Raw genomic sequence first — 27,949 nt, forward strand, 5'->3', positions numbered from 1 at the left:
TTTTTTTTTTTTTTTGAAATATTTATTTTTAGCATATGTGAATCGAGCCTAGGGTTTCAGGCTTGCAAGTCATTCCTGACTTTCAAAAGTAACACTAAAAGCAAGGAGGGGCTAGGGGTAAACAAGAGCTTTCAAAGTCCTACGGGGAAATTGTTTTAACTTAGCATTCTAGAATGACATATGGACTGCAGGATACAGTGTTCTAGAAAGTGTTAAATGTAAATTGGAAAGTAGCAGGTTAAACACAGGAATGTGGTGAGCTGGCTAAGAGCATGATCAGTACAGTTTGGCATGGAAAGACAAATAAAAACAGCAGTATCTAATCTTTGGGGATGAAAAAAAACTCATCAAAACTTGTGATGAGAAGATGTCGAGCCTGACAGAAAACTCTGAAGTTTCCAGAAAGTTATATATGTTAAAAATGAGGTTATTATTAATAATTGCAAGAAAATAAAATTATGAAAAAATGTGACCACAGGCACTGCTCTGCTTTATACAGTCTTTATTCTTATCAGGATAATTAAAAGTAGTTAATGCATTTACTAAAAGTTATGATGTAATGATGTAATAGGAGAAAGGAAGTTGTGTCTGTTAGAAAGCTCGATCATTAGGTGAGAATATCAAATCAAACAATAGTAGGATATATGTGTTTTTGTTTTTTTTTACAAATTCACCAAATGAAAACCTTGGTATCAAAGTGATTGTCTTTTGGAAGGTACATTAAGTTGGGAGAAGGCCACCATTATTCACTAGAAGGCCTTTTTCTTTAGCTGTGCATTCATATCACTCAGATACATTTTCCAGACAGATTAGTGCAAATTAAGGTCACCATGGTGTGATCTGATTTTAGACAAAAATTTATTTTGAAACCACAGACGATATTAGGATATTGGGAGGAAATGACTTTAATGGTTACTGAATGGGCTGTGGGCTAAAATAAAGGGCTGAAAACCACTCTACAACATCCTTCTTGAAAACTGCAACATTAACTCCTCCCAAAATAACCATGCTCTCAAAGAACAGAACTTTGCGATGAACTAACAAAGTGCCATTCAATAATTCCTAAGGGAGTGTTTCAGGACAACGGATGTGAGCAGGTTGAGGAACATTTTTTACCTTTATATCTGAGCTGCTTCTGTTTCTTTATATCTGAGCTGCTTCTGTTTCCTACTCTGTTTTTCCACTTTGTGTGGGCCTGATCTACCTTGTTATTTTCATATCCTTGCCTGGCCACGGGTTCTTCACATCCCACTTACTAGGCAATTTCTCTTGATCTTATAGAAAACTTAAACTGCCTCTCACTTTGATGACAATCTGACCACCGCCTTGTAAGAACAGATAGTTCTCAGTAACAGAGACAAATTTCGGAGTTCATGCAGTCAGAAGGACTTTAAAAATACACACGTGGGAATCAAATCTAGTCGTGAACATATTAAAATGTGAAATCAATGACCCCGGGCAAAATGCGCTAAACATGAACAACACTAGGACACTGTTATTTTAGCAAGACACTTGAACATAGCAAAGTTAACTTTGTTCATTTTTATTATACAGAGCATACTAACAGAAAGTGTATCTTTTAATATAATCAAGGTTACAAATAAACTGTTGCTGATAAACAAATGATGCTCCCTTAACTTTCCTCCATGAAAACTCTTTTAGGCAATGCTATTATTTTTACCAATTTATATGTAAACTGCCTTATGATTTCAGTGAAATTTCTTAGAAAGAAATTTTCTTATTGAATCATTCCTTCAATTGGGAAACTTCATGTATCAAAATTATTTCTGCAAATTTAATGGATTCTTCAATGTCTGCTGGACTTAACTCAGTTGTCTTATAATGCAATATGATTCTTTGAAAGTTGACCTTGACATCAATGTTTCCAAAAGGTAAGCATAAATAAAGCCTAAAAGGAAAGACTGGTTTCTTTTCCTAGAGGCCAAATGAATGTTTCATACTCTTCATATTTAGCCTGTGGAATTCCTTAAGAATGCAACATGGCTGCAAACAGGAAGAAACCTGGGCCATCAATGTCCTTGTAAAATAGAGAAAACTCCAAATATATTGTTAAGATTTCATCTTCGCCACAGAGGAGAATGTGTTGAAAGGGCTCTTCGATATTTCACTAGTGGCACCTTTAGTCACCAAATTAAAAAAGGGAGAGGGAGGGAGGGAGGGAAAAAAGGAGAGAGGGAGAGAGAGAGGAGAGGGAGAGGGAGAGAGAGAGAGAGGGAGAGAGAGAGGAGAGAGAGAGGGAGAGGGAGAGAGAGAGAGAGGGAGAGAGAGAGGAGAGAGAGAGGGAGAGGGAGAGAGAGAGAGAAAGGGAGAGGGGAGGGGGAGGGGGAGAGGGGGAGGGGGGAGAGGGAGACGGGGAGAGGGAGAGAGAGAGGGGGAGGGAGAGAAGAGGAGAGGGGGAGAGGGAGAGGGGAAGAGGGAGAGGGGGAGGGGGGGAGGGGGAGAGAGGGAGAGGGGGAGAGGGGGAGAGGGGAGGGGGAGGGGGAGGGGGAAAGGGAGAGGGAGAGGGAGAAGAAACAAACAGATGCAGGAGAGCAGTCCTCTTGAGTAAAGTCAATCTGGGAAGACTAGAAGAAACCCTGTCTCCCCAGTTGTATGTACCAGAAAATAAACTGCCAAGTGCAAAAGGGTTGATTATTAGAATAAATAACAGTATTCTGAAGGATCCACAAAACAAAGGGCATTTTTTAAACAAAGATTATCCCACACACTCAGAAATTTCAAGGTAATCATATACTAAGTAGCTCATGCAAGTAATAAATAGTTTCCCAGTTAAAAGTCATCACGAACTACATGTTTTTTAAACTAAATATTAAGTTATACAAAATGTAAGAAGCATGGCACGTTTCTACTATTAACCATTACATTATTCTGTTTTTATAAAAAAGCATATTAATCAATATTGATACATTACCCAGACTTTTTGATTTAAAATATAACTGAAGGAAACCATAACTTTAAACAGACATTCTTCTATACAAACATATGTTATCTTAGTAAAAAAATAAATAAATAAAATCAATGCAATTAAACCACCACTGATTAAGACATACATTTGCATGCATTCTGAAAAAAAAAAAAGGCTTACATTCAATAATAAGATTCATAGCAAACACATTACGGCATTTATTCAATAAGGAATATTAAAATAATTCCAGTTAATAGAAAATAATTTCAACCATACATATTATAATGTATCATGTACATACTCCAAAAACTCCAGAATTGGGAAATTTAAAGAAATGCTTTTTAAAGTATGTTTTAGAAAAATCAACCAAAACAACTGGCGCCTTAACTGAAGAACATACATGCCCTTATTTGAGCTAAATGTAAAAACTGTCTGCAATAGAGAGGAATATATTCATAGTACTTACCTGCAAAATAAAAACAGCTTGAGGTATTTCCAATGCTGAAGCAAATTTCTGAATGTTAAGTACCCCAAGCATGGAAAGCAGTCTCCTCTGAACTTTAATGTGTTATGCAAAAGCTGAAGATCTGCCAAGTTTCCCCACCACCCCCCATACTCTTTTGTCCCCTATAAAGTGCAAGCTTCAAGGGAGACGCTCACATATAAAGATCTATCAAATGAGTTGGGATTCCTGGCTGCAACACAGCAACCAAATTGGAAAGAGGAATTTTAAATTCTCCTACCTGAGATCTACATGACCTCTTCACACACATGAGCATTCACTCCTATGCTAGACAAGGTAAGCATGTCCTCTGAAATCAAAGCTGAGCTGGATACAGAGCTGTACTGCCTAAGTTGAATACACAAACCATCTCAGCAAAGATGGTACTTCAAGCCTCTACACACGACACATGAAAAGGATGAAGTATTTTATTTAGATTCGGTCTTTCTTCACCTTTCTGTAACTCTGAATCCTGAAGGTCAGAAGTAGTCATTATACTCATACATCTTGCAATCTCTTTCTCCACACAACAAACACACGCATACAGCATCAAATGTCATTATGATATTATCCACACGGCAGAAACATTTAAGCATTTCACAGGAAGGAGGCTCTATGCATCATATGGCCTGTCCTAACCCCCCCAAAGCAAACAATTAGAATGCCGTTTCAGCAGTTACAGTGTTGATATGATCAATATAGCTAATTTGTCTTATGCCCACATATATGTTCGTAAGTCATCGCAAGGAAGAAGCAAAGACACAGACTGTTTAAAAAAAAAATTATGTGTCAACTTCAAAAATGACATACTAACCAGACATCAGCGTGTGAAAGCTAGGTTGAATAGGACTGGCCTTGATGCACATGCAGTAAATCTGTTTTCAGAATATAAAATCAAATTGTAATGTCAGCAGTATTACTACTGTTTCTATACTTATGATTAATGACTAGCAGTACAACTCCCAGAAGGAAAGAGATGGATCCAATAGTGATGTAAGCGATCCCCAAAAATGGGTTTTTTCCTCCCATCCATGAAATAGTGCTCAAGATCATCCGTTTCCGTCCATCGAAAGAATGTACAGGGTAATCTGAAGAGTGTATAGGAAGACGTTTCTGTCTACGGTACTTATCCTTTAAACAGAACTTTAAGGAGTTGGCATTTACCTGTAATTCACTGGTATAATTCTGATACATAGGCATCTTGCTCAAATGTTTGGAATCACAAAATAACTATATGAATATTATCTTGAGTGATTTAGCAAATTGAACAGTAGTAAAAAAAAAGTCAGTATAGTTTACTAGCAAAACCAATAAAGTATAAAGGTTATTATCATTTGTCAAGTAATTCTCTTGTTACACAAGGACAAAAGGCCACAAATAAATACCATGGTCATATTTCATGTGAAAGGCAATGAAGTCAACAGAGGAAGAAGAGGTTGAGAGTCCAGGAGAAAAACGGATGAAGAGACTAGAGGTTCCTGTGAGCCCAAAGAGTATGTGCAGTATAAATAGGGACAGGGAGAGAGAACACAAAATGAAAACGTGGAGTGGGTCTGGCGTATTGCATCAGAGCAAAGAACTTGAAGGAGTAGGAGTGAAGGGTGGAAGAGAGCTGTGGGGTCTTGGTACATAATGAAATTGTACTCATATATCAACGACTGTGCTGTAAAGCATTAACCACTCAATTAAAAAAACAAAGAGTATAGTTATAAGAAAAGGCTCAACACAGGGTCAAAAAATCTTAACACTAAAGTCTTGCGGTAACTGCTATACACAGAGTAATGATAAAACTTGCTGGTGACACAGAGTGAATCAATGGCTAGAACAAAATGGAGTCGGAGAGGTGACTGTCAAAGAGACTTAGGAAATGGGCCACAGGACCATGGAGATAATTGAATGGTAGAGAACATGCTTCACATGTATAAGGTTCTAAGTAGCTTCCTAATCCCACTGCACTCCCACAGCCACCCCTCAGAGAAAAGGGGGGGGGGGGACAAGACACCAGCAGTATATTGACTGAACTATCTACATGGACCAGTTATAGAACTCTAGCAAGGGTTAGGGTAGAGGGGCAGGGAAATGGCTCAGCTCTCAAGTACCAGTCTTGAATACCTGAGGCCAAGGCATCAACATTACACACACACACACACACACACACACACACACACACACACACACACACAAACACACACAAAATAAAACACCATAAACCATTAAGCAGTGTTTCGGTCTCTTTATCTCCCTTTTGTATTCAAAAAAAGTTAGGGCAGAGATGATGAGTCACAGATGGCCCCTCTAATTGAATGGCAGACTCAGATCAACCCAAAGTTGAGGTCGAGTTATTGATTTTAAGAGCTTTAACTTAACTGTCTAGAGATGCAGTATCAAGTCACCCATGCTATGCTCTCTCTGTATCCCAAACCTTAATTGTAGTAACTAGCTTTTACTTTATAAATCTTCATGATTAACTTTTGATGCTTTACAGATGCAAACTCCTATTTTATCAATTTGCAAAATATCCTGTATTTCTTCCCACAACTTCTCTGCAGGTTGGCATATAAGCTTACTTTTGGCTTATTCTTTTGGATTCTATAACACAGTTGCTTTCTATTTCGGATGCAGAGTCAGGATTTTTTTTTTTTTCTTTTCTACCAGCACCTGAACTGGGTCTGTCCAAAATTGCCATTATGTGGTCTTAGTTTCCAAAATTTCAACATTTCCAGTCTGCCAATATCAGGTCATTCAGTTGCATACTAAGGTGAAAATCAAGATGTTCAAAGTTTGAAGATCTTTACTTTTAAATGAGGTCTATTGATTGAACAATTTGCAGACCTATTATAAAAATAAACCTACATGCTTTTGTCTAATTTAGATTCTGAAAAAGTAAAAATGCAAAGATCATCAGTAAACATTTAAAATGCTAGTGTTTGAGAGGCTTTTCATTCAGGATATTTACAGATAAAAGATAATGAGAACTTTGAAAAGAGAGCGTCCACATTTCCATGTTGGGAAATAGTTTGCATCCAGGCCAATATGACTGGTCTAACTATTTAAAGGAACTAACTAAGGATAGTGGTAGTTAATGGTAAAGTCACTGCCTTGGAGGCAGCAGGCTAATCATGAGCCCCAAACTTATTACTTGTATAACTTCCAGTAAGGTATTTAACTGCTCTGTTCCTGTACTTCTATCCACAAGATGGAATTTATACCTGCCCTTTAATACTTGAATTAAATGAAATGATAAAGGTAACTAGTACCTGTTGAAATGTAATTGGAATGAAATAAATGATATCTTCCAACAATAAGATATAGCAGGGGCCAGGCAGTGGCGCACCCGGTTAGCATTACAGTGTGAAAGGACCTGGGTTCAAGCCCCTGGTCCCCACCTGCAGGGGGAAGGCTTCACGAGTGGTGAAGTAGAGCTGCAGGTATCTGTCTCTTTCCCTCTCTATCTCCCCCTCCACTCTCAATTTCTCTCTTTCTCTGTCCAATAATAAATAAATTAAAATTTAAAAAATGGCATAAAGTTTTTTTAAAAAAAGAGACATATAGCACAATATCAATGTGAGGGGTCAGGGATATAGCACAGCAATAATGCACAGAACCTTAATGTGAGAAGTAGTCCTGGTTCAATCACCAGCACCACCGACAGACTGAGCTGAATGGTGCTCTGGTGTAAAAAACAAAAAAAATATACAGGAATAATAAAAAATATTTTGATACTATAAAGATAGATAATTATAAATAATTATGATGTGAACTATATATCTAATTTTTAATATTTAAAAGACATATTAAAACAACCCACCAACATTTTTAGTATTAGGCTTACTCATATGCCTTTGAGTTAAGTTCAGTCACAATCCTATTTATAAACTTAGCATCCTCATTTGAAATAATTTTACTAAATAGCATACTTTAAATTCTATTATAGTATTCATAAACTGTAAGATACTTCTGGAAAATAAACATGAACTTTTTTTCACATATACACACTCCAAACTGCAGCACTCAAAACTAAAACACAAAGTAGCAAGTCATAACAGCGATAAATCTGGACTACACTTTTAAATTCTATGAATCTGTGAACACGACCAAAAAGGATACTGTATGTGATATTCAAGTAGTATTGTCCAGCTGGTAGTGTTGGGTGTAAATCATTTCTCCGTTCTATAAGACGATATAACTTACGAAAAGTAGGTAATGCTGCCGTACGCATCCATACAATAAAATCCTCATTTATGAATCCACTATTATTGGGGTCAGAGTCCAGCATATATACTGGTTTAACCCAGTTTACTGGCTTTGTTGTTCCTTAAAAGGAAGGGATTTGGGGAGGAGACAGAATGCTCAATTCTGTTAAGAGTTAAGACTGAAAATACACTACTGAATCACAGATATGTAGTACAAAATCTGAGGGGGTTTTAATTGTCAAAGGAATTATATAGTATCATATCATATATTAAGGAAGTCATGAAATCTAGAGAGAGAACAGTCCTTCATGTAACAATTTCTCAAGTAATTGCAAAGATTTATTTGACATGGGAGTTGGGCGGTAGCGCAGCGGGTTAAGCGCAGGTGGTACAAAGTGCAACGACCTGCATTAAGGATCCCGGTTCGAGTCCCTGGCTCCCCACCTGCAGGGGAGTCGCTTCACAAGCGGTGAAGCAGGTCTGCAGTTGTCTATCTTTCTCTCCCCCTCTGTCTTCTCCTCCTTGCTCCATTTCTCTCTGTCCCATCCAACAACAAATGACATCAGTAACAACAACAACTACAACAATTAAAAAAAAAAAAAAAAGGGCAACAAAAGAGAATAAATATATAAAAACATTTAATTGATGTTTCAATGAAGAGAATAAAAGTAGGCTATTGAGTAAAAATAAGATGCAGATGACTTAATAAAAAGATAAAATGGGGAGTTGGGCGGTAGTGTATCGCATTAAGTGCAGGTGGCGCAAAGGCCAAGGATGGGTGTAAGGATCCCAGTTCGAGCCCCCAGCTCTCCACCTGCAGGGGAGTTGCTTCATAAGTGGTGAAGCAGGTCTGCAGGTGTCTGTCTTTCTCTCCCCCTCTCTGTCTTCCCCTCCTTTCTCCATTTCTCTCTGTCCTATCCAACAATGACATCAATAACAACAATAATAACTACAAGGGCAACAAAAGGAATAAATAAATAAATATTTTAAAAAGATAAAATGATAAGCATTTCATTTTATAAGAGAAAACACACAGTGAAAGTTGAACTAGGTGTGGTGTATACTGCATCAAAACAGAAGACTCTGGGTAAAGGAGGAAATGGAAGGGACTGAAGAAGGTCTTGTGGTCCTTATGCATGACGGCAGGAAAGGACCTAACTTGGGGGAAAGTGTTCTGCAGATATCCGTCACGGGGAGATGAGAAATTGTAATGATGTCTCAACAACTATACTATAAACTGTCACACCCCCACCTCAACAAAATGATAGAAAAAAAAATACTTCACTATGAGGCCAAGCAGTGGTGCAACTGCTTAAGTGCACGTTACCATGCACAAAGACCTGGGTTCAAGCCCCTGGTCCTCACCTGCAGGAGGACGGCTTCACAAGTGGCGAAGCAGGGCTACAGGTGTCTGTCTCTCTATCTCCCCGCTTCCTTCTCAATTTCTCTTTATCCTATCAACTTAAATGAAGTTAAACAAAAAAAAAAAAAAGCAAAAAACCTTAAGCATAACTCTAAACATAAGTGTATTCCCTGCTTTACTGATATCAACTTTAAGTTGCATATAGTCATTTTAATAATGAAAGGGTATCATTTCATAAAAAAAAAACTTAAAAAATTTTCACTATAAAGTTCAAGTAACACAGAAACAAAAACGAAGTTAACTTATAATTACAGGCTGCATAAAATAAATTTTGTTTTTTAAAATGTCACAGCTCAGGATGTGAAAGTAGTTCACTTTGGATAGTGTGCTACTTTGACGTGTGCACAACCTGGTTTTAAGCACAGACCCCACTACACTGAAGGAAGCTTTGGTGCTGTGGTCTTTTTCACTCTCTCTCTATGCCTCAGTTTATACTTTTTTTTTTTTTTTTTTTTTTGCCTCCAGGGTTATTGTGGACATTTGGTGCCTGCACTACAAATCCACTGTTCCTGGAGGCCTTTTTTCCCATTTTGCTGCCCTCATTATTGTCATTATTATGACTTTTGCATTACTGTTGTTGTTGGATAGAACAGAGAGAAATCGAGAGGAGGGGAAACAAAGGGGGAGAGAAAGATAGACACCTGCAGACCTGCTTCATTGCCAGTGAAGCGACCTCCCTGCAGGTGGGGAGCCAGGGGCTTGAACCGGGATCCTTACACCGGTCCTTGTGCTTTGCATCATGTGTACTTAACCCACTGAGCTACCGCCCGACCCCCCTCAGTTTATACTTTTAAAAAATCAACATATAAAGGGCCCAGGTGGTGACACACCCAGCTGAGCGTACACAATCCCATGCACAAGGATTTGGATTCCAAATCCCCAGTCCCCACCTGTAAGGGGTAGCTTCACAAGTGGTGAAGCAGGGATACAGGTTTCTTTCTCTCTCTCTCTCTCTCTCTTATCTCTCAACCCCTCATATCTCTCTCTGTCCTATCAAGTTAAAAAATAATATTAATAAAGGAAAAGCCAAAATAAGAAAAAAATGTTATAGATGAAATGTCTATAAGAAAATACCAAGGGGGCCTGGTGGTAGCACACCTGGTTAAATGCACACGTTACAGTGCACAAGGATCTAGGTTCAAGCCTCTGGTCTCCACCTGCAGAGGGGAAGCTTCACAAGCAGTGAAGCAGGGCTGTAGGTGTCTCTCTGCCTCTCTCCCTATCTCTCCCCACTCTCAATTTCTGTCTCTATCCAATAATAAATAAATAAAAATATAAAAAGTGAAGTTAAAAAAAAAAGAAGGAAAATACCAGAGAAACTCAAGATTAAAAGTTCATGTCTCATTAAAAACATATATATCAGGAGTCGGGTGGTAGCACAGAGGGTTAGGTGCACATGATGCAAAAAGTGCAAGGACCGGTGGGGAGTCGCTTCACAGGTGGTGAAGCAGGTCTGAAGGTGTCTATCTTTCTCTCCCCCTCTGTCTTCCCTTTCTCTCTCCATTTCTCTCTGTCCTACCAAGCAACAATGACATCAATAACAACAATAATAATAACTACAATAAAACAACAAGGGCAACAAAGGGAATAAATATTTTTTAAAACATATATATATATATATATATATATATATATCCTTTATAAAATCAGTACATTAGAACAGCCTACATATTTCATATAACATGGTATTAAGAAAAAAAATTTTCTTTTTTTTTAACCAGAGCACTCACTGCTCAGCCCTGGCTTATGGTGGTGCAAGGGGACTGAACCTGGGACTTTGGAGCTTCAGGCCTGAGAGTCTGTCTCCATAACCATTATACTATCTACCCCCCACACACAAAGTCCTCGTTTTTTTTTCTGGAAGCATAAACTTGGTCCAGCAAATAGCTCCTATGGACACTGTGCTGCTCTGTAAGTGCGCCATCCAGATTTGAGCCCAGCCCGGATCACACTGATGAAACTTCAACACTGGTTTCATTCCCTCATTCTCTTGTCTCTCCCTCTTTCTCTCTGCAAAAGTCAGGCTAGAGTAGAGAAGCCTCCAAAATGACACCCTGACCCCAGCCACGGCATACGCTTCTCAAATTCTACAGATCGAAGATTTGCATATATGTCATACAAACACCATGCTATATTGTTTCAGGAAAGATCTTCTGTTTTACCTTTGAACCGTTCTTCCAGGTCTTTTCCTCCAGGAGGGTTTCTGAATTTTACATTTTTATCTGTCCACCAAGCAATACCTTTCCTTTGCAAAGGAATAGGTGTAGATTGAGATTCATTGCTAATCAGGAACAATTCTAATGTATCTAAAAACATACACAAAGAAAATATTAGTATATATCTCCTGAAAATCCACAGTGCCTGCTTTACTCTGCAAGCAACAAAAGGTATACTTGGCTTATGGTGGTGTGGGGGACTGAACCTGGGGCCTGGGAGCCTCAGGCATGAGAGTCTCAATACAGTTCTAAGTTTCTTATAGTTTCCTACAAAGCTTCTCCTTACTTTTTAATAATGCATTCCTAAATTCAATTTTTTACCTAACAGTCCAGTATTGTCTAGTAGTGTCCAACACTAGAGACGTGAGGCTGAAGTTCTTGAAATTATGACTGCTCCAAATGAATGCATAATACAAAAATGTATTTTATATGTTTTTTATAAATAAGATACTTAAAATATCAAACTTATACTTACAAAATAGCTTGCTAAGTTTCATTACTACTATATGCTGAAATATTTTTATCACAGTGGAATAAGTAAACCACTAAAATTAATTTCACTTTCCTATATAACCTCTAGAAATTTTGAAACTATATTCATAGTTTCCATATTAACATCAGACAGTGCTATTCGAAGTGGTTAACGGAAGCTCCTCATGAAGGTGTAACTCTTCAGACCGAAGACCGTCACAAAGGCAGACACTAGCCTTTCTCATCATGAAATAGGGTGGTTAGCACGATGTTTCTGTTTTCCTCCAGGAGACAGAAACCCATCTTTAAAATAAGAGCATGCTCAAAAAAAAAAAAGTTGTAAAATGTTATAGGACTCCACTTAGTTATCAAGTTGATATTGATAGTAAAGTTGCTGAACTCAACTTCATGCACATTTACTATAAAGTATGTAAAAAGATTATATGCGAATGCCTACATATGCGACTATATTTGTATCTGTATCATACCATTAAACATGCTGTTGGCAATAGCTCCACAGGGAGCAATTGGCTTGTCTTCATTTCTTCGATAAGGCTCACATTCTTTACTGGGATTCTGATTTTTAGAAGGGAAAAAGAGATATATTACCTAGGTGGCCTCTTTGTAAGGACTGTGAACTAGCTCTAATTACATATTCACATTTAATTCCTTAATGTTTCTCAAATGCAGTAAACCATTTACAAAGCACACATTTATATGATCAAAACATATTCCAAAACATTACCACATTAACTCTTTTAAAGTACCTTTTCCTTGCATAGATTATGTCATTAGTTAATTACCTGACATCATTTTTATTTTTCTGCCAAGAAAAACCATCAGTACTATGAAGTTTCTGCACAGGAAATGTTCAGAAGGAATCTAATTGTGAACTAATGAAAAGAATCATTTTTAATGCTCTGAAAGTAATTTTTTAACATTTTATTTACTGATTGATGAAGAAGGTAGGCAGAGAGAAAGAACCAGACACCACTATGGTATCTGTGTTGCTGGGAAATGAACTTGGGGCCCAATGCTTTAGAGTCCAGTGCTTTATCCACTATGCCACCTCTCAGACCATGAAAGAATCTTAAACTGGAAGAGACTGGAGGTTCTAGTTCCAGCTAAATATTATGAAACTCTGGACAATTTTCTTGACTTACTCTCACTTAGGAAATGAACAAGTTTCACTAGATAATCTTAAACTTTAGGCTAAATCCCATTTTGAAGAAAGGAAGGGGGAAAAGAAAGGAAGACAGAAAAGGATGGAAGGAAGGTGGGAGAGAGTCTAATGAAGATTGCTAGAATATACCAATCTTTTATATATTGTGCATCCAGATACAAAGATGAACATGTTGGTAAGACACAGATCATCTGACTTAGTTCTTAACAAAGATCTCAAAGGGATCTTTGGCAGTTGTAAGGTTAAACTACAGATTTAACTACACCTAAAATTAGGTCTGAGTTGTTCTCAGATTCCCAGACCACAGTTAACTATGCATTAAAATACATAAACAGCCCAAGGTATCATCAATTTTTAATCAACTAGACCTCTGTTGGGCTTCTTGGGTATATTCCATTGCCAATCAGTCTTGCCACTCTTTTAGCATAGGCTCAAAAGAGAACTTCATAAGCAAAGATGTCAAAAGGCTAAGAAAACATGTGACAGACACTTCATTAAAGTCTCTTCTGTGTTCCATTCCTCGAATGTTTTAATTCCTATGTAATCTATATTTACACAGACAGTACTCTGAGACTATGAAGATAGATAATATGTAACTGAAGTATTACAATTTGAAATGTTTGATGAAAATTTACTCCTCCAGTGTTTGTGATTTAAGATAAAAAGGTCACTAAACACAAATAAATTCACAATAGGGCTACAGTCTAGCCACTTTTACTACCTATGCGCTTTGCAGTAATTGGAAAGCCATTTAATGAGTGTCTATTAAACACCACATACCACACAACTAACAGAAAAATAAAAAATTAAGTTCCATTTATAAGAAATTCACAATATAATGGAGCAAAAAGATTCAGACACAGTGAATATATTATGAAAGAAAAGCTTCCAAGGTCAGCCATAAGCTTATCAGGACAATTCTAATCATAATATGGTCCTAATGTTGCATTCTATTTTTTTTTAAGAGATGAGTCTTTTTTTATTTCTTGTTTTTCTAAAAATATTTATTTCCTTCTCTTGCCCTTGTTGTTTTATTGTTGTAGTTATTGTTGTTGTTATTGATGTCATTGTTGGATAGGACAGAGAGAAATGGAGAGACGAGGGGAAGACAAGAGGGGGAGAGAAAGATAGACACCTGCAAACCTGCTTCACCGCTTGTGAAGCGACTCCCCTGCAGGTGGGGAGCCAAGGGCTGGAATCGGGATCCTTCCGCCAGTCCTTGCACTTAGCCCGCTGCGCTAATGCCCAACTCCCTTTTCTGTTGTTTTTTAATATAGACAAAGAAATTAAGAAGTTGAGAGGGAAGAGGGATAGAGAGGGAGAGAGGAAAAGAAAGACTCCTGCAGCACTCTGAACCTTCACCGTTGCTGATGGAGACTGGAGCTTGAGCCAGGATTCTTTATTTAATGAGAGAACCAGAGCATCACTCTAGCATCTGCAGTTTCAGGAATAAATTTCAGACCTCACACATGCAAGTCCTGCTCTCTGCTACTGAGTCACCTCCCTGGCTGAACACTGCTTACAGTCCTCTGAAGATTTGCCATATTAATAAGAATACCTTAAAATATGCATGCAGTAACCATTAATATGGAAAGCTGAACAACAGTCAGGAAAACTAATTTTAATCTACAGATTCCTAAACTAGGCTGGGTATTACAAGTGGAGCTTATTAGAAAAGGCAGTCTAGGAAGTCCGGTGGTAGTACAGTGGGTTGAGAACAGGTGGCGCAAAGCATAAGGACCGGTTTAAGAACACGGGTTCGAGCCCCGGCTCCCCACCTGCAGGGGTGTCACTTCACAGGCAGTGAAGCAGGTCTGCAGGTGTCTATCTTCCTCTCTCCATTTCTCTCTGTCCTATCCGACAACAACGACATCAATAACAACAATAATAACTACAACAATAAAACAAGGCAACAAAAGGGAATAAATTAATAAAAAGAAAAGACCGTCTAAAATCATACCTATAGACATCCATATTTAGAGTTAGGAAGGTTCTGGAATCAAAAAAGTTCCTCAGGGTTTTTTTGTCTGTTTTGTTTTCCAGCAATACAACCACTGAACTTTAGTACTAGGGGTTTAATCAAGTTGGAAAGTGTATACATGTTCAATTTAAAAACACAACCTCAGAAAATAAAAGTAGGTTCTTTACATATTTCTACATACTACAATATTAACAACCAGGCCTAAAGTGAGCAAAGTAGAGACCCAGCATGCCATATTCATCAAAATTGTATTACAAATAGATTAGTAAAGAAAAAACTTCGTCTACAGCCAAACCACCCTGACCACACCTGATCTAGGAAGTTAAGCAGGGTTGGGCCTGGTTAGTACTTGGATGAGAGAAGAAAAAAAAAAAAAAGCAAATAGTAATGTGTACTTGGTTATAAGAAATAATGACTAATTTGTGCAAGTTGAAGGGGGAAATTATTTAAAACTAAAACCTCTCACTAAAGTCAAGTTTGCACCTAAAATAATAAGAGTTTACACCACGGTTCACAAAGGAGATGCTGTCATCATTTTTAACTGCTGCATAATATTCCATTATGTATATGACAAGTAAGAAAGAGAAAGACCAATACCAAATGATTTCACTTACAGGTGGAACTGAAAAACAAAGAATAATAAGGGAAGAGGTCTTCTGGAGGTGTGGCTATGAAATAGCAGCAGCTTCATTTTGCTCTCCCTGAGTATGCAGGAAAATTACACAAAAAACTCACCAAAATACTATCAGAATTTCTTCCAAAGCCCACCAAGCCACAGACAGGAGCTGCCTGCCATCTGCGCTGCCACTACTGGTGGTGCCTGCTGCAGGGGCCACCCACCAAAGCCTGCAGCTCCCTGCCCACAGTCTGCTGCCAAGGGACTAGTGTGAAAATCTATTACTGGGCTCTGACCTCCACTACCGCCCTCCTATGGGAAGAAGGACCAATGCCAATCATCTGGAGTGCCACCAAGTTGCAGATGCTACCATGACACCAACTTAACATCCCTGGGCAGACAACCTCACCAAGGTGTCCTGGAACCACACCTCCTCAGAGGCCAACCCCATTAAGGAAAGATGGAAACAGGCTGATGGTTTGGATTGACCTGCCAATACTCATGTTCAGCAGAGAAGCCAGATTTCCCACCTTCTGCACCCCATCAAGATCTTTGGTCCATACTGACAGAGGGATAAAGAATAGCAAAGTTTCCAATGGACAGGATGGGATGTGGAACTCTGGTGGGAATTGTATGGAACTGTACCCCTCTTGTCCCACAGTCTTGTGGATTATTATTAAATCAATAAAAATAATTTAAAAAAAAAAGAATAATAAGATGAAACTTGGATTTGGACTGGGTGTGGCATATATCACCAAAGCAAAGGACTCTGGGGAAGGAGGCTAAGGGGTAGGATGAAGGGTCGTTGGGGTCTGCTTATGCCTCCTAGCCGCCAATCAATGGGAGATGAGAGGTTGTGCTATGTGTTAAAGACTACACTGTAAACCACGAACACTCTCAATAAAATTAATAAAAAATAATAATTGAGTTTAACCTTTCTAAATTACAAATTACCACGGGCTATTATTTTATAGATAACATATGTTCACACTCTATCATTTTACTTACAAGCAGAGCACTTGCATCTCCATTTAATTGACTGTCATCTCGAGATTTCACATAACGACGATGGTTTTGGTAAAAATTCGATAGTCCATAATACATAAACACATTGCCCTAAAAGAACAGAATGGGAATTTTTTTATATAAACCTATTAAGTATAAACTTATTTCATGAATACATAGAGGCTATGCATTTTGTGCCTTGCTGGATTAGAATATGTGATAACTTAAAATAGGTGCTGGAGTAAATTCTACCAGTTCTTAGCAATTTAAACACGTTTAAGTAGTAAATAAAGCTAAAGAATATTATATGGATTCAAGAGTAGTCTTTGAAAATCTCCTTACAAATTTCATGGATGCATCATATGATTGGGAGAAAAAAGGACCCTCAAGGAATTCATTAGCCCACTCATGACCTATCTTAAATTAAACCTCTTTTTTTTTTAATTTGTTATCTTTATTTATTGGACAGTCAGAAATTGAGAGGAAAGTGGGACATAGAGGGGAAGAAAGAGACAGAGAGACATCTGCAGCACTGCTTCACCACTTACAAAGCTTTCCCCATGCAGGTGGGGATTGGGGGCTTAAACTCAGGCCTTTATGCATTTTAACATGTGTGCTCAATCAGGTATGCTACCTACCACCTGGCCCCCGAAACTTTTCTATAGTTCAGACTGGTCACCCAGTTAGCATTAACTTTTCAAAAAGATAATGATCAATGTTTCATTTCTTTGCTCAAGTAAATGCTGAACTTGAAGCAGGACATAAAAATTTTTCAACAGTATACTATATAATACTAGTGAGGTATCTATGATAATAAGACACTCTGTAATCAAGAAAAGTATTTTCATAAAAACAGTAGAGGCAACACAGAAATAACTTGGGATGGGACCCAGTGGTGGTGCACCTGCTTGGGTGCACAAAGACCCATGTTCAAGCCTCCAGTTCTGAACTGAAAGGGAAATGTTTCACTAATAATGAAGCAGTGCTGTAGGCATCTCTCTCTCCCTCTCTATCTTCCCATCTCACTGAATTTCTCGGTCTCTATCCAAAATAAATAAATATTTTAAAAGAAATAACTTGGGATAGCTTACATATGCTAAATTATTTAGAAAATGTTATGAAGTAGAGGTAACAAAGACATTAAAGAATTCTCTCCTGGGGCCAGGTGGTGGCACACCTGGTTGGGTGCACATGTCACAATGCTCAAGGACAAGGGTTCGTGCCCCCGGCCCCCAGTTGCAGGGAGAAACCTTCAGAAGCAGGGCTGCAGGTGTCTCCCTCCCCCCTACCCCTCTCAATTTCTCTCTGTCTTAACCCAATAAATAAAAATAATAAAAAATTAAATAAATTGTTTTAAAAAAATAATTCTTTCCTTTCTGGCTCCTACATTTACTGTCTATACTCTTATCCTCAAAAGGAATTTGAAAAAACTGATTTCAGTAACAATTTATTTAAGTAAGCAATTATTTAAAATATATTTTCAAATCTTTCTTCTCTCTCCCCTCCCTTCTTCCCATCCTCCCTCCCTGCCTCCCTTTTTCTCCTTCCTCCTTGCCTCTCATTTTGGTAGAGGCCACAAAAAATTGAAAGGGAAAGGGGAGAGAGAGGAGGAAGAGAGATACGCTTCCTAGTTCCTCCACCCCCGCAGAAGGGGACTGGAGGCTTGAACCCAGGCCCTTGTGCATTCTAAGTGCATTCTACTGGGAGAGCCATCATCCAACCCTAAATTTGATTTTCAAATATGAAAGTATGCAAAAGTCTTGCTCTATATAAAGAAAACGTGTACATGAAAACTATTTACATATTGACTGAAAATTACAGCACAGGCACAATTATAAATAGAACATCAACTCAATTCAGTAATTTCAAATCAAAACTGAAACATATCCTTTCAACGAAATCTGAGACAAAATATCTTAAAGTTCTCTGAACAGGTCCAACTCACAGTTTGGGCTTGTAATGAGAAATAAAACCCATAAGATCTGAGGATGATCACATATGCAGAAGTTCTGAAGTAAGTGTTTCTGAGTGGGGGGAGAGGAAACTAACAAAATTTCTAAATTATTAGACGTCTCTTTTATTTAATTGTCTGATTTGACAAAAGCAGAAATCAATGTATCTTTTTTTTTTTTTTTTTTTTGCCTCCATGGTTATCGCCAGGGCTCTGTGCCTGCACTACAAATCCACTGCTCTGCTGTCATTTTTTCTGTTTATTGGATAGGACAGAGTAAAACTGAGATGGGTGGTGAAGACAGAGAGGGTGAGAGAGAGATAAGACACCTGAAGACCTGCTTCACCACTTGTGAAGCAAGCCCTTGCAGGTGGTGAACTGGGAGCTCGAACCAGGATCCTTGCATGGGTCCCTGCGCTTCAAACTATGTGTAGTTAACTCAGTGTGCCACCACCTGGCCCCTGAAATTAATGTATCTCCATCATGCTGAAAAACAAACTTACATGTTATTTATATGAAAACAAAGTTATAGAACTGAAGCTTTCTCTTCTTCCAAAACTCTGTGTGTGTGTATGTACAAGTACACACACACACACACACACACACACACACACAGACACACACGTCCTTTATAACTGTGCAAGAGCATCTGTAACTACTAGATGACAACCATCTGCCAGGGACTACAAAAAAATATATATATATATCACAGTGGACCAGGAGGTGGCACAGTAGACAAAGCATTGGACTCTCAAGCATGAGGTCCTGAGTTCAATCCCTGGCAGCACATGTACCAGAGTGATGTCTGGTTCTTTCTGTCTCTCCTTCTATCTTTCTCATTAATAAATAAATAAAGTAATTTAAAAATATATATATATCACAGAAAAATCTTAACATTTAGCAGGTTAAAATACTTTTGTTCCCCAAATCAATAAAACAATCATTGTAAGTTTAATTTTAAGATGAAGGAAAACAAACTGGGTTTGCTATGCCTATGCTGAAATTTTTTTTTTAACTGTATTTAATCTGATAGGACTGGGAAAAACTGAGATAGGAGGGAGAGACAGGGAGAGGGAGAGAGACAGAAAGACACCTGCAGACATGCTTCAAAGCTTGTGAAACTTTCTTCCTGTGGGTGGAGAGCAGGAGTCTGGTCCCAGGTCCTTGTACACTATGATGTGCACCGCCTACCCTTCCGCAGGAATCTTTATGCATTTTGGCATAAAGTTAACAAGAAAGGTAGGTAAACATAAACACAAAAAGACAGACACACATAGAGTTCTGCTTATCAAGATATAAATGATTAGGGCTGGGGAGATAGCATAATACTTATGCAAAGAGCCTTCTACACCTAAGGTTTTGAGGCCCAGGTTCAATCCTTAGCACCACCATAGGCCAGAGCTGAGCAATGCTCTGGAGGAAAAAAATCCACAGATAAACAGTTGGAAGGGATTCATTAAGCTTTTTGCATTTTCATGTTGTTTCACATCTGACAGGAAAATAGCACAATTTAATGATAAGAATATATTAAGTTTTTCTTTCTCAAAGTAAAACCTGCTTTTGTAATGTGTGCACTTAGCCAGGTATGCCACTGCCTGACCCTGTAAAACTTGCTTTTGTATACAAAATAAGCAAAATCATTGAAGCAACTATTCTTGAAATGCATGCGGAAAGTACAAAATGGACATGAACTGCACTATTTGTACTGTTACAAATTTTTCCAAAAAAAAATTACCAAATGCTTTAAATTCTTGTTTGTGAACTACCAAGTTACCAAATTACCAGACAGCAAAATATAGTGCCCAGACACACTAAAACAAACCAACTCCCTCAAAAGTGTTTGGGCTCCAATAAACAATAAAGTGTTTGGACAAAAAAAGAAAAGAACGCAGTGAGAAAATTTCAATACAATATCAACATTATTAAAATTTCTAACAGAATCTTTGAGAATACAGACCTCAAATGACTGTTCCAGCGTAAAGTTAATGGTACAAAAACAAGGTGTCGCATTTGGAAATAAACATTTATTGCAGGGACTGGAAGGCTCTGTTCCGGTATAATCAATCTGCAAGAGAAAAATACATGAAAATTTTCTTGGAAAAAAAAAAAAGGATATCCACTGAAATAACTAGCTACTGAAAAGATAAATGAGTTAAAAGAACCAGCCTATGTTCCAGAAAAACTGTTCATTACCTATAAAGAGTAAACGAAATACTAAACTAATACAAAGATGAGTAAATTTTATTGTTCTTAAATAATCCAGTCTGACTTTTCAAGTACTTTAGCTTTCCACTTGAAAGTGGAACATTTTTCAGTATGTTTTTTTTATTAGTGATTTAATAATGATTGACAAGATGTAAGATAAGAGGGGTTCAATTCCCACCACCAGAGTTCCATATCCCTTACCCTCCATTGGAAGCTTCCCCATTCTTTATCCCTCTGGGAATATGTACCAAAGATCTTTATGGGGTGCAGAAGGTGGGAGTTCTGGCTTCTATAACTGCTCCTCATTTTCAATAAATTTGTAAAAGGTTCCTCAGAGGTTGTTTAAAAAACGAACAAACTTGGAGCTATATAAGAATTTGTCTTGTCTTGGTATTGGGTTCTGTGGCAATGAGATTCAAAACCTTTAGAACTTCCAAGGTTATTGAAGTGTTGTTTTTGACAAGTTCCTTTATTCATGTCAGTCTACTATGTCAAAGAATGGCTTAAGATAGGGGCAGGCCACTACATCAGATTTGATTAGGGACTTTGGTCTAACCACAGCCTCTAGTGAGAAAGGGGGGGGGGGTGTTGTAAATTTAGTTATATTTGTGACCAGTTATGTAATCAGTGAAATCCCAAATAAAACCCTGGAGATTGGAGCACAGGGGAGGTTCAGAAAGAGGAATTTCACCAGATTCTACAGGGAGAAGGCATGAAACTCTATATTCAGGACTCTCCCAAAACCAGTCCTATATTTCTCTTAATTTAGCTGGTCCTAATTTGTAACACTTATAATAAAACTAGTCATAACATGAAAGATATCTTAGTTGCTTCCAAGTTTTGGCAATTATAAGTAAAGCTGCTATAAACAGCTTTTGTTGGGGGGAGGGGGTCCTAAATCTCCAACCCATCTGTGTTAGAAACCAAGGAGTGGGAATGCTAAGATAAAATGATAAAAATACACTTTGCTATTTGTAAGAAACTGTTAAGACTGTCTCCCAAGGTCATTGTTCCATTTTGTATCCCTCTAAGTAATAAAGGAATTCCTGTTGCTCTATTACTTGAAAGCACTTGGTGTCAGCGTTTTGGCATTTTCACCCTTCTAGTAGGGGCTGTATTAACTGCCTAAGCATATATAGAATTGTGTATCTTTTATATGCTTACTTGACATTTATATAGTATGTATTGAGTGTACATATCTACAGTCACCCTAAATCCATATGCTGGAGCCCTAATTCATTATGTAATGGTATTTGGAGGCAGGGCCATGGGTGTAGATGATATCATGAAGACAGGGTCCATGAATGAATTGGTGTCCTGAGAAGAAAAGAGAGAGAGTGAGAGAAACCAGAAACCCCTTTTTCTCTCTGCCACATGAAAGTCAAGTAAGAAGAGGGTCATATGCCAGCCAAGAAGAAAATCCTCGTCAGGAATTGAATATTTCAGCACTACAATCTTGGACCTCCCAGGCTCCAAGTAATGAATGAGTGAAGTTTAATCCACAGATTGTGTGGCAATTTATTTTACATGGATGGCAAAGGGTATTCTGGAGCAGCCTAACGCAAAAATGAGAAATGTTACTCAACAACGGGAAAAAGAGGGTGGAGGTAGGGAGCATATTGGTTATGCAAAGAAATTCTCATGTCTGAGGCTCCAAAGTCCCAGGTCAAGAGGACCTGAATTCACACTCAAAGGAGGTCCCACAAGCACAAGGTTCTCCAGTTCAGTCTCCAGTACTACAAACGTCAAAGTGCCATCCTCACTCTCTCTTTCTCTCACGAATAAATATTAAAACATTATTCACTAAGGACAAAGAAGGGGAGCCAGGTGGTAGCATAGCATAGGTTAAGTGCACGTGGCGCGAAGCGCAAGGACCAGCGTAAGGATCCCGGTTCAAGCCCCCGCCTCCCCACCTGCGGAGGGGGGGGTCGCCTTACAAGTTGTGAAGCAGGTCTGCAGGTGTTTATCTTTCTCTCCCCCTCTGTCTTCCCCTCCTTTCTCCGTCCTATCTAACAAGGACATCAATAACAACAATAATAACTACAACAACAATAATAAACAAGGGCAATAAAAGGGAAAATAAATTTTTTATAGAAAAAATACATATAGAAAAGCAGGAAGGTAGTAAACACAGGACACTTAAAGACAAAGAGAATAACTATTTAGAATTCCTGGAGTTATCATCTTGGAAGAAAATGAATCAAGCCTGAGACTCATAAGCCAAGCTATAATGATACATACACTCTGCTTAATTGGCTACTGTCTCAAGAGTACGTACTCATAATCACTTAATACACACTAGCTCATTAAAAAGTGGAATGTTACTACACAGTGTGTTCTCATTTTCCTTATTATAAACTAGAAAACTGCCATTTAGGAAGGCTAAGTAATTTTTCCATTATCACCCTGCTGGTAATTCTAAGCAAGAATATGAACCCAGTGAGGTCTTTCTTCAAAATCTATGCCTTTCCCAACAGACTGTACTCTCACAGAACAGACATCACCAGTCTTCTGATACATAAACTCAGGACCGTCATGATAAGAAAGGAAATTCTCGGGAGTCGGGTGGTAGTGCAGGGGAGTTAAGCGCAGGTGGTGCAAAGACTAACGTCAAGATCCCGGTTCAAGGCCCACCCCCCACCCCCGCACCCACCCCCTCCCTACCTGCAGGGGAGTCACTTCACAGGAGGTGAAGCAGGTCTGCAGGTGTCTTATCTTTTTCTCTCCCTCTCTTTCTTTCCCTCCTCTCTCCATTTCTCTCTGTCCTATCCAACAATATCAATAACAACAATAACTACAACAATAAAAAACAAGGGCAACAAAAGGGGAATAAATAAGCATTAAAAATTTTTTAAAAAAGGAAGTTCTCAGAAGTTCCTTAAATATGAATTGTGTCCCTTTCTCTTTTCTTTTTTTTTTAAACTCCATACAAACGTTTATTCCCCCTTGGCGGGCAGAGCCTCCCGGGTGGGGAGACTGGCCCCAGGCCCTGGGGGCGGGGTTGGGCGGGGCAGCCTCCGGCCTAGGGGCCTTTCTCTTTTCTTATTCTTGTATGCCCACATGACAAGAATGTCATTCCTCTTTTAGTGCTGTTCCATAACGCATATTATGTTCATTTGCTTTAGTGTTTCTCTCTTTCTCTCTCCCTCCCTCTTTCTTTCCTTTTTCTTTTTTAGGAGTGGGCAGGTGGCTCTTTCTACCTTGTCTTCTTGTTCACCACTTTGAACTCTGGTATTTGTCTTTATGCAAGTGGTCCCTCCTGCTGTTTTAAAAAATAATGGATAATTGTGATTGACTTTTGTTATTGTTATTAAGAGGTCTAGTATCTAAAAAGTACATTCAAGTATTGTGAAATTCCCAGTTCTGAAAGTTTTGGAAGGAGGCAGGGCTCCGTCTTCCACTTCAGTAGCCAAAGGTAGGTCCTTTCTCTGCTTCGCCCCAGGCAGCTAGTATCATAACATTTGGATCAATCTGTTTAAGTCTAGATCAATGAAATGATTAAGGACAATATACTGAATCTCGGTTTACAAAGATAAGAGTGTGCATAATTACATTAGCAGCCACATTAGTAGGCTAGCAGAGAAAATTGAGCAGTAGCTGTCCCTGAACAACTGTTCTTTTAAACCTCTGTGACTCCCTACTTATCTCCAAACCGATTCTCAAGTCCTCCCAGCATTTTATAAGAATTTTCCTGTAGAAAACTAGCTTAACCTGATTATTGTTCCTGACAACAAAATCTCTGAAAGGCTAAGTAACCTTGAGTATTAAAAATGTCCAGTAAGAATAAGAAACTAGAGGGATATTTGAGGAAGCTGATATAATCAAATATTTGCCTTAGGACAGATTGAAAGAAGGTCTAGGAAGAAAGACTTTCATTTCTCCTAGAATGTTCCACATTGATATAATCATTAACTTAATGTTTACTGATTGCCTCTATGTTCCTGGCAATAGCACTCAGTTGAGTACCTAACTCATGGAGTTCAATATCTAATTCAGAAAAAAAGTAATGTGCCCTGGAACCTCACCTACCCAGAGTCCTTTATCCCATGAGGGAAAGATAGAAACAGGTTGGGGGTATGGATCGACCTGCCAACGGCCATGTCCAGCAGAGAAGTAATTACATAAGCCAAACCCCTCTGCACCCCATTATGAACCTGGGTCCATGCTCCCAGAAGGATTAAAAAATAGGGAAACTTCCAATGGAGGTGATGGGACATGGAACTTTGGTGATGAGAACTGCATGGAACTGTACCCATGTCATCTTAAAATCTTGTTAATCATTATTAAATCACCAATAAAATTTTTTTAAAAAAATTGTTGGTACATACTCCCAGAGGGGGAGGAATGTTAGAAGAAGATGACCAGAGGGCTCTGAGCTCCAATACCATCAGGACCTGGAGAAAGGAGAGAAAAAAGAATATTTGGAAGTAGGAGCAGGTATACATATGACATGGAAAGGAAAAGAAAGTAGGACTTATCAGACAAAGGACTACAAAAGCAGGATAAGGGCAAAGACGGGCTTACTTAGTGATAGATAGCCTTTTTGATACTAGCAGGCCACCCCATCATCTGGGGCCCTAGTCAGAGAGTCCTTGAATTCCAGAGTCAATACAGACCTAGACCTCTAATAAGATCCCTCTTCTCCACCATCTCTGGTCACTTTCATCACAATCCCTCTTGTGGGCTTCTTCAGGACAGTACCCTTACTATCAGCTAGCAATGGTAGGGACTTTCCAAAGAGAAGCTGGATCATCTTGTTCTGCCACTCAGGGAAGGCTGGTCCTGAAATGAGTGCAGCCTAAAATGTTCCCAGCTGTGACCATGGACAGCAAGCTCAGACTGACAGGGACTCAGAGATTATACAGGCTCCTGTATCAAAAATGAATATACATGGGCCTTGGGTCAGATAGATGTGGTAAATAGTTAATTGTACTTATATAGTTGCTCCAAAATTTTTTTAAGCATAGCAGAAAGAAACACTTGTAGGAAGACAAATACCAGAAATCAGAGTGGTGAGCAAGAAGATAAGGGAAAAGAAGCCATCCCTCCCAAAATAAAAAAATATAAAAAAGGTGAAAAACCACTAAAGAAAATTAAAATAATATGAGAGTTATGAAACAGCATTAATAGCAATAATATTGCTGTCATTGGGGTGCAAAAAAATTCACATTTGAAGAACTTCTGAGAATTTCTCAAAATCAGTTATCGAAGGGTTCAAGGAAAACAAATCAAAACCTAAGTTCACCAAGGCACACAACAGTTAAAAAATAGCAAAGATCAAAGACAAAGATAGGTTTGAAGTCAGGTGTCTTAGGACAAGAGAAATGTCCTTTCTTACAGCGCCAGACACTAGAAGTCCGAAAACGGGCACAGTCATTTCATACCTCTACTTTCTGGCAGTTGTGCTCACTGCTCTGCAACTGCCTTACTTCTCTGATGTTATATGGTTCTTCTTTCTGTCTTCATATCATCTTGCCTCTCTGCATGTCAGTCTCATATAAAGAACACTTTCTATCCAATAGCAGCTAACTCTGGTAACCTTAGTTTACCTTGATTGCATTTGTAAAGAATCTATTTCCAGGTACAGTCATGTTGACAGACACCATGAGTTAAAATTTTTGTGGCAGCATAAGTTCATTTATAACAGTAGCAGAATCAATCACATCTGTCTAGCTCCAAAGCTGTTGTTATTCTGCTTTGCATAATCTTAAATAACAATGCACTATATCTTTTAAGAATTTTGAAGTCGATTTAAAAAACATTGTTATTTTGGGAGTCGGGCAGTAGCACACTGGGTTTAGCACACGTGGCACAAAACGCAAGGACCGGTGTAAGGATCCCAGTTCAAGCCCCCTGCTCCCCACCTGCAGGGGAGTTGCTTCATAGGTGGTGAAGCTGGTCTGCAGGTGTCTGTCCTTCTCTCCCCTCTCTGTCTTCCGCTCCTCTCTCCATTTCTCTTTGTCCTATCCAACAATGACGACATCAATAACAATAATAACTACATCAACAATAAAAACATTGTTGTTTTAAATAAAACTGGCAGCACTCATTAATATGCTGTTTTAAACAGTATTGCCATATCTTCATATTTTATCTAATTAGTAAATGAAAAACAGGTCAGTTTCATCCCAGAGCCAAACAAAACTATTAAAGAGTTTGAAACAGAATTTGTAACACAAAGTGTTATTACATTTACATATGTCATTTAACTCATTTCTACAAAGAAGAAAATAAGTTCCAACATGAAATTTTACTTTACCCTCGAAAGGCTAAGCCCAAATCCTTAGACCAAACAAGAATTGTTCTGATTTTTTTTTTTTTTTTACAGAGAAGAAACATTCAGAGATTAAATGACAGCCTGAAATCAAACAGCAGGTCTTATACATGACTATTATTTACCTAATTACCACAAGCCAGGTGCTAAATGTGCTTCAATCTGTGTGACCTTATAGCTCAAAGGAAGAGATAATAACCAATATGAATAACACAGGACTGTTTTGATGAAATACACGCCCTTTTCTATCTCAAGTATTGCATTCATAGTCATATAACTGATGATCAAATGTTAGCAGTTTTACATTTTCCTTCCTTTATGTGCTACTTCGTAATAACCTCACATTTCTCATAACATCCACTAGACTACCCTCTCTGAATTGCCATAGGTCTTATATCCCTTCCATTTTAATTTTACATTTCTAGATGTATTCACTTGGTTCAGTTTCTTCTTTCCACTTGAAAGTCTCACCACTCTATTTCAAATATCTAGTGATCTCTTGAAAATTAACTATGGCACTGGCTGGTGGCTCATCTGACAGAATGCATACCAGGTGAACCCTGTTTTGGGAGCCCCAGAGCACCTGCAGGGGGGAGATTCACAAGCAGATTGTCTCTCCTCTGTGACTTCCCTCTCACCACCACCCCATCTCACCCCCAACACTCCTCTCTTTCACCTTATAGCTAAAAGAAATGGAAAAAATTAGCTGCCAGGAATAGTGGAATTGCACAAGCACTGAGCCCCAGCAGTAACCCTAATGGGAAAAATAAAACAAACAAAAAAGTTATATATATAAATACATACACACACACACACATATACATACATACAATTTGTTAATTTTTCTTACTGTGCTTCACTAAAAACTTTAAGAGACAGAGAAAGGATATAGTTCACTGGCAATAGGCATGCTTTGCATTTATAAGATCCTGGGTTTCACACCCATCCAAAACGATCTGTGTACACATATGTTCTTTTTTTTTAAAATTCATTTTGTTTTTAT

The 27,949-nt window shown here is 38.4% G+C and overlaps 1 protein-coding gene across 1 annotated transcript in view; it reads right to left on the reverse strand.

The window, feature by feature from the left end:
* Nucleotides 1–1,527: 1,527 nt before the first annotated feature.
* TMEM30A (transmembrane protein 30A) overlaps nucleotides 1,528–27,949 on the reverse strand; it is a 49,231-nt gene continuing 22,809 nt past the window's right edge. Inside the window, exons 2-7 of the mRNA XM_007540023.3 lie at nucleotides 20,425–20,532; nucleotides 16,520–16,627; nucleotides 12,220–12,307; nucleotides 11,207–11,350; nucleotides 7,536–7,742; nucleotides 1,528–4,516 (exon numbers count right to left, since the gene is read on the reverse strand). Of these exons, the coding sequence (XP_007540085.2) occupies nucleotides 4,323–4,516; nucleotides 7,536–7,742; nucleotides 11,207–11,350; nucleotides 12,220–12,307; nucleotides 16,520–16,627; nucleotides 20,425–20,532 (849 nt within the window). The 3' untranslated portion in view covers nucleotides 1,528–4,322. The remainder of the gene's footprint in view (nucleotides 4,517–7,535; nucleotides 7,743–11,206; nucleotides 11,351–12,219; nucleotides 12,308–16,519; nucleotides 16,628–20,424; nucleotides 20,533–27,949) is intronic.

The sequence above is a fragment of the Erinaceus europaeus genome, chromosome 13 (genome assembly GCF_950295315.1).
Source record: "Erinaceus europaeus chromosome 13, mEriEur2.1, whole genome shotgun sequence".
NCBI lineage: Eukaryota > Metazoa > Chordata > Mammalia > Eulipotyphla > Erinaceidae > Erinaceus > Erinaceus europaeus.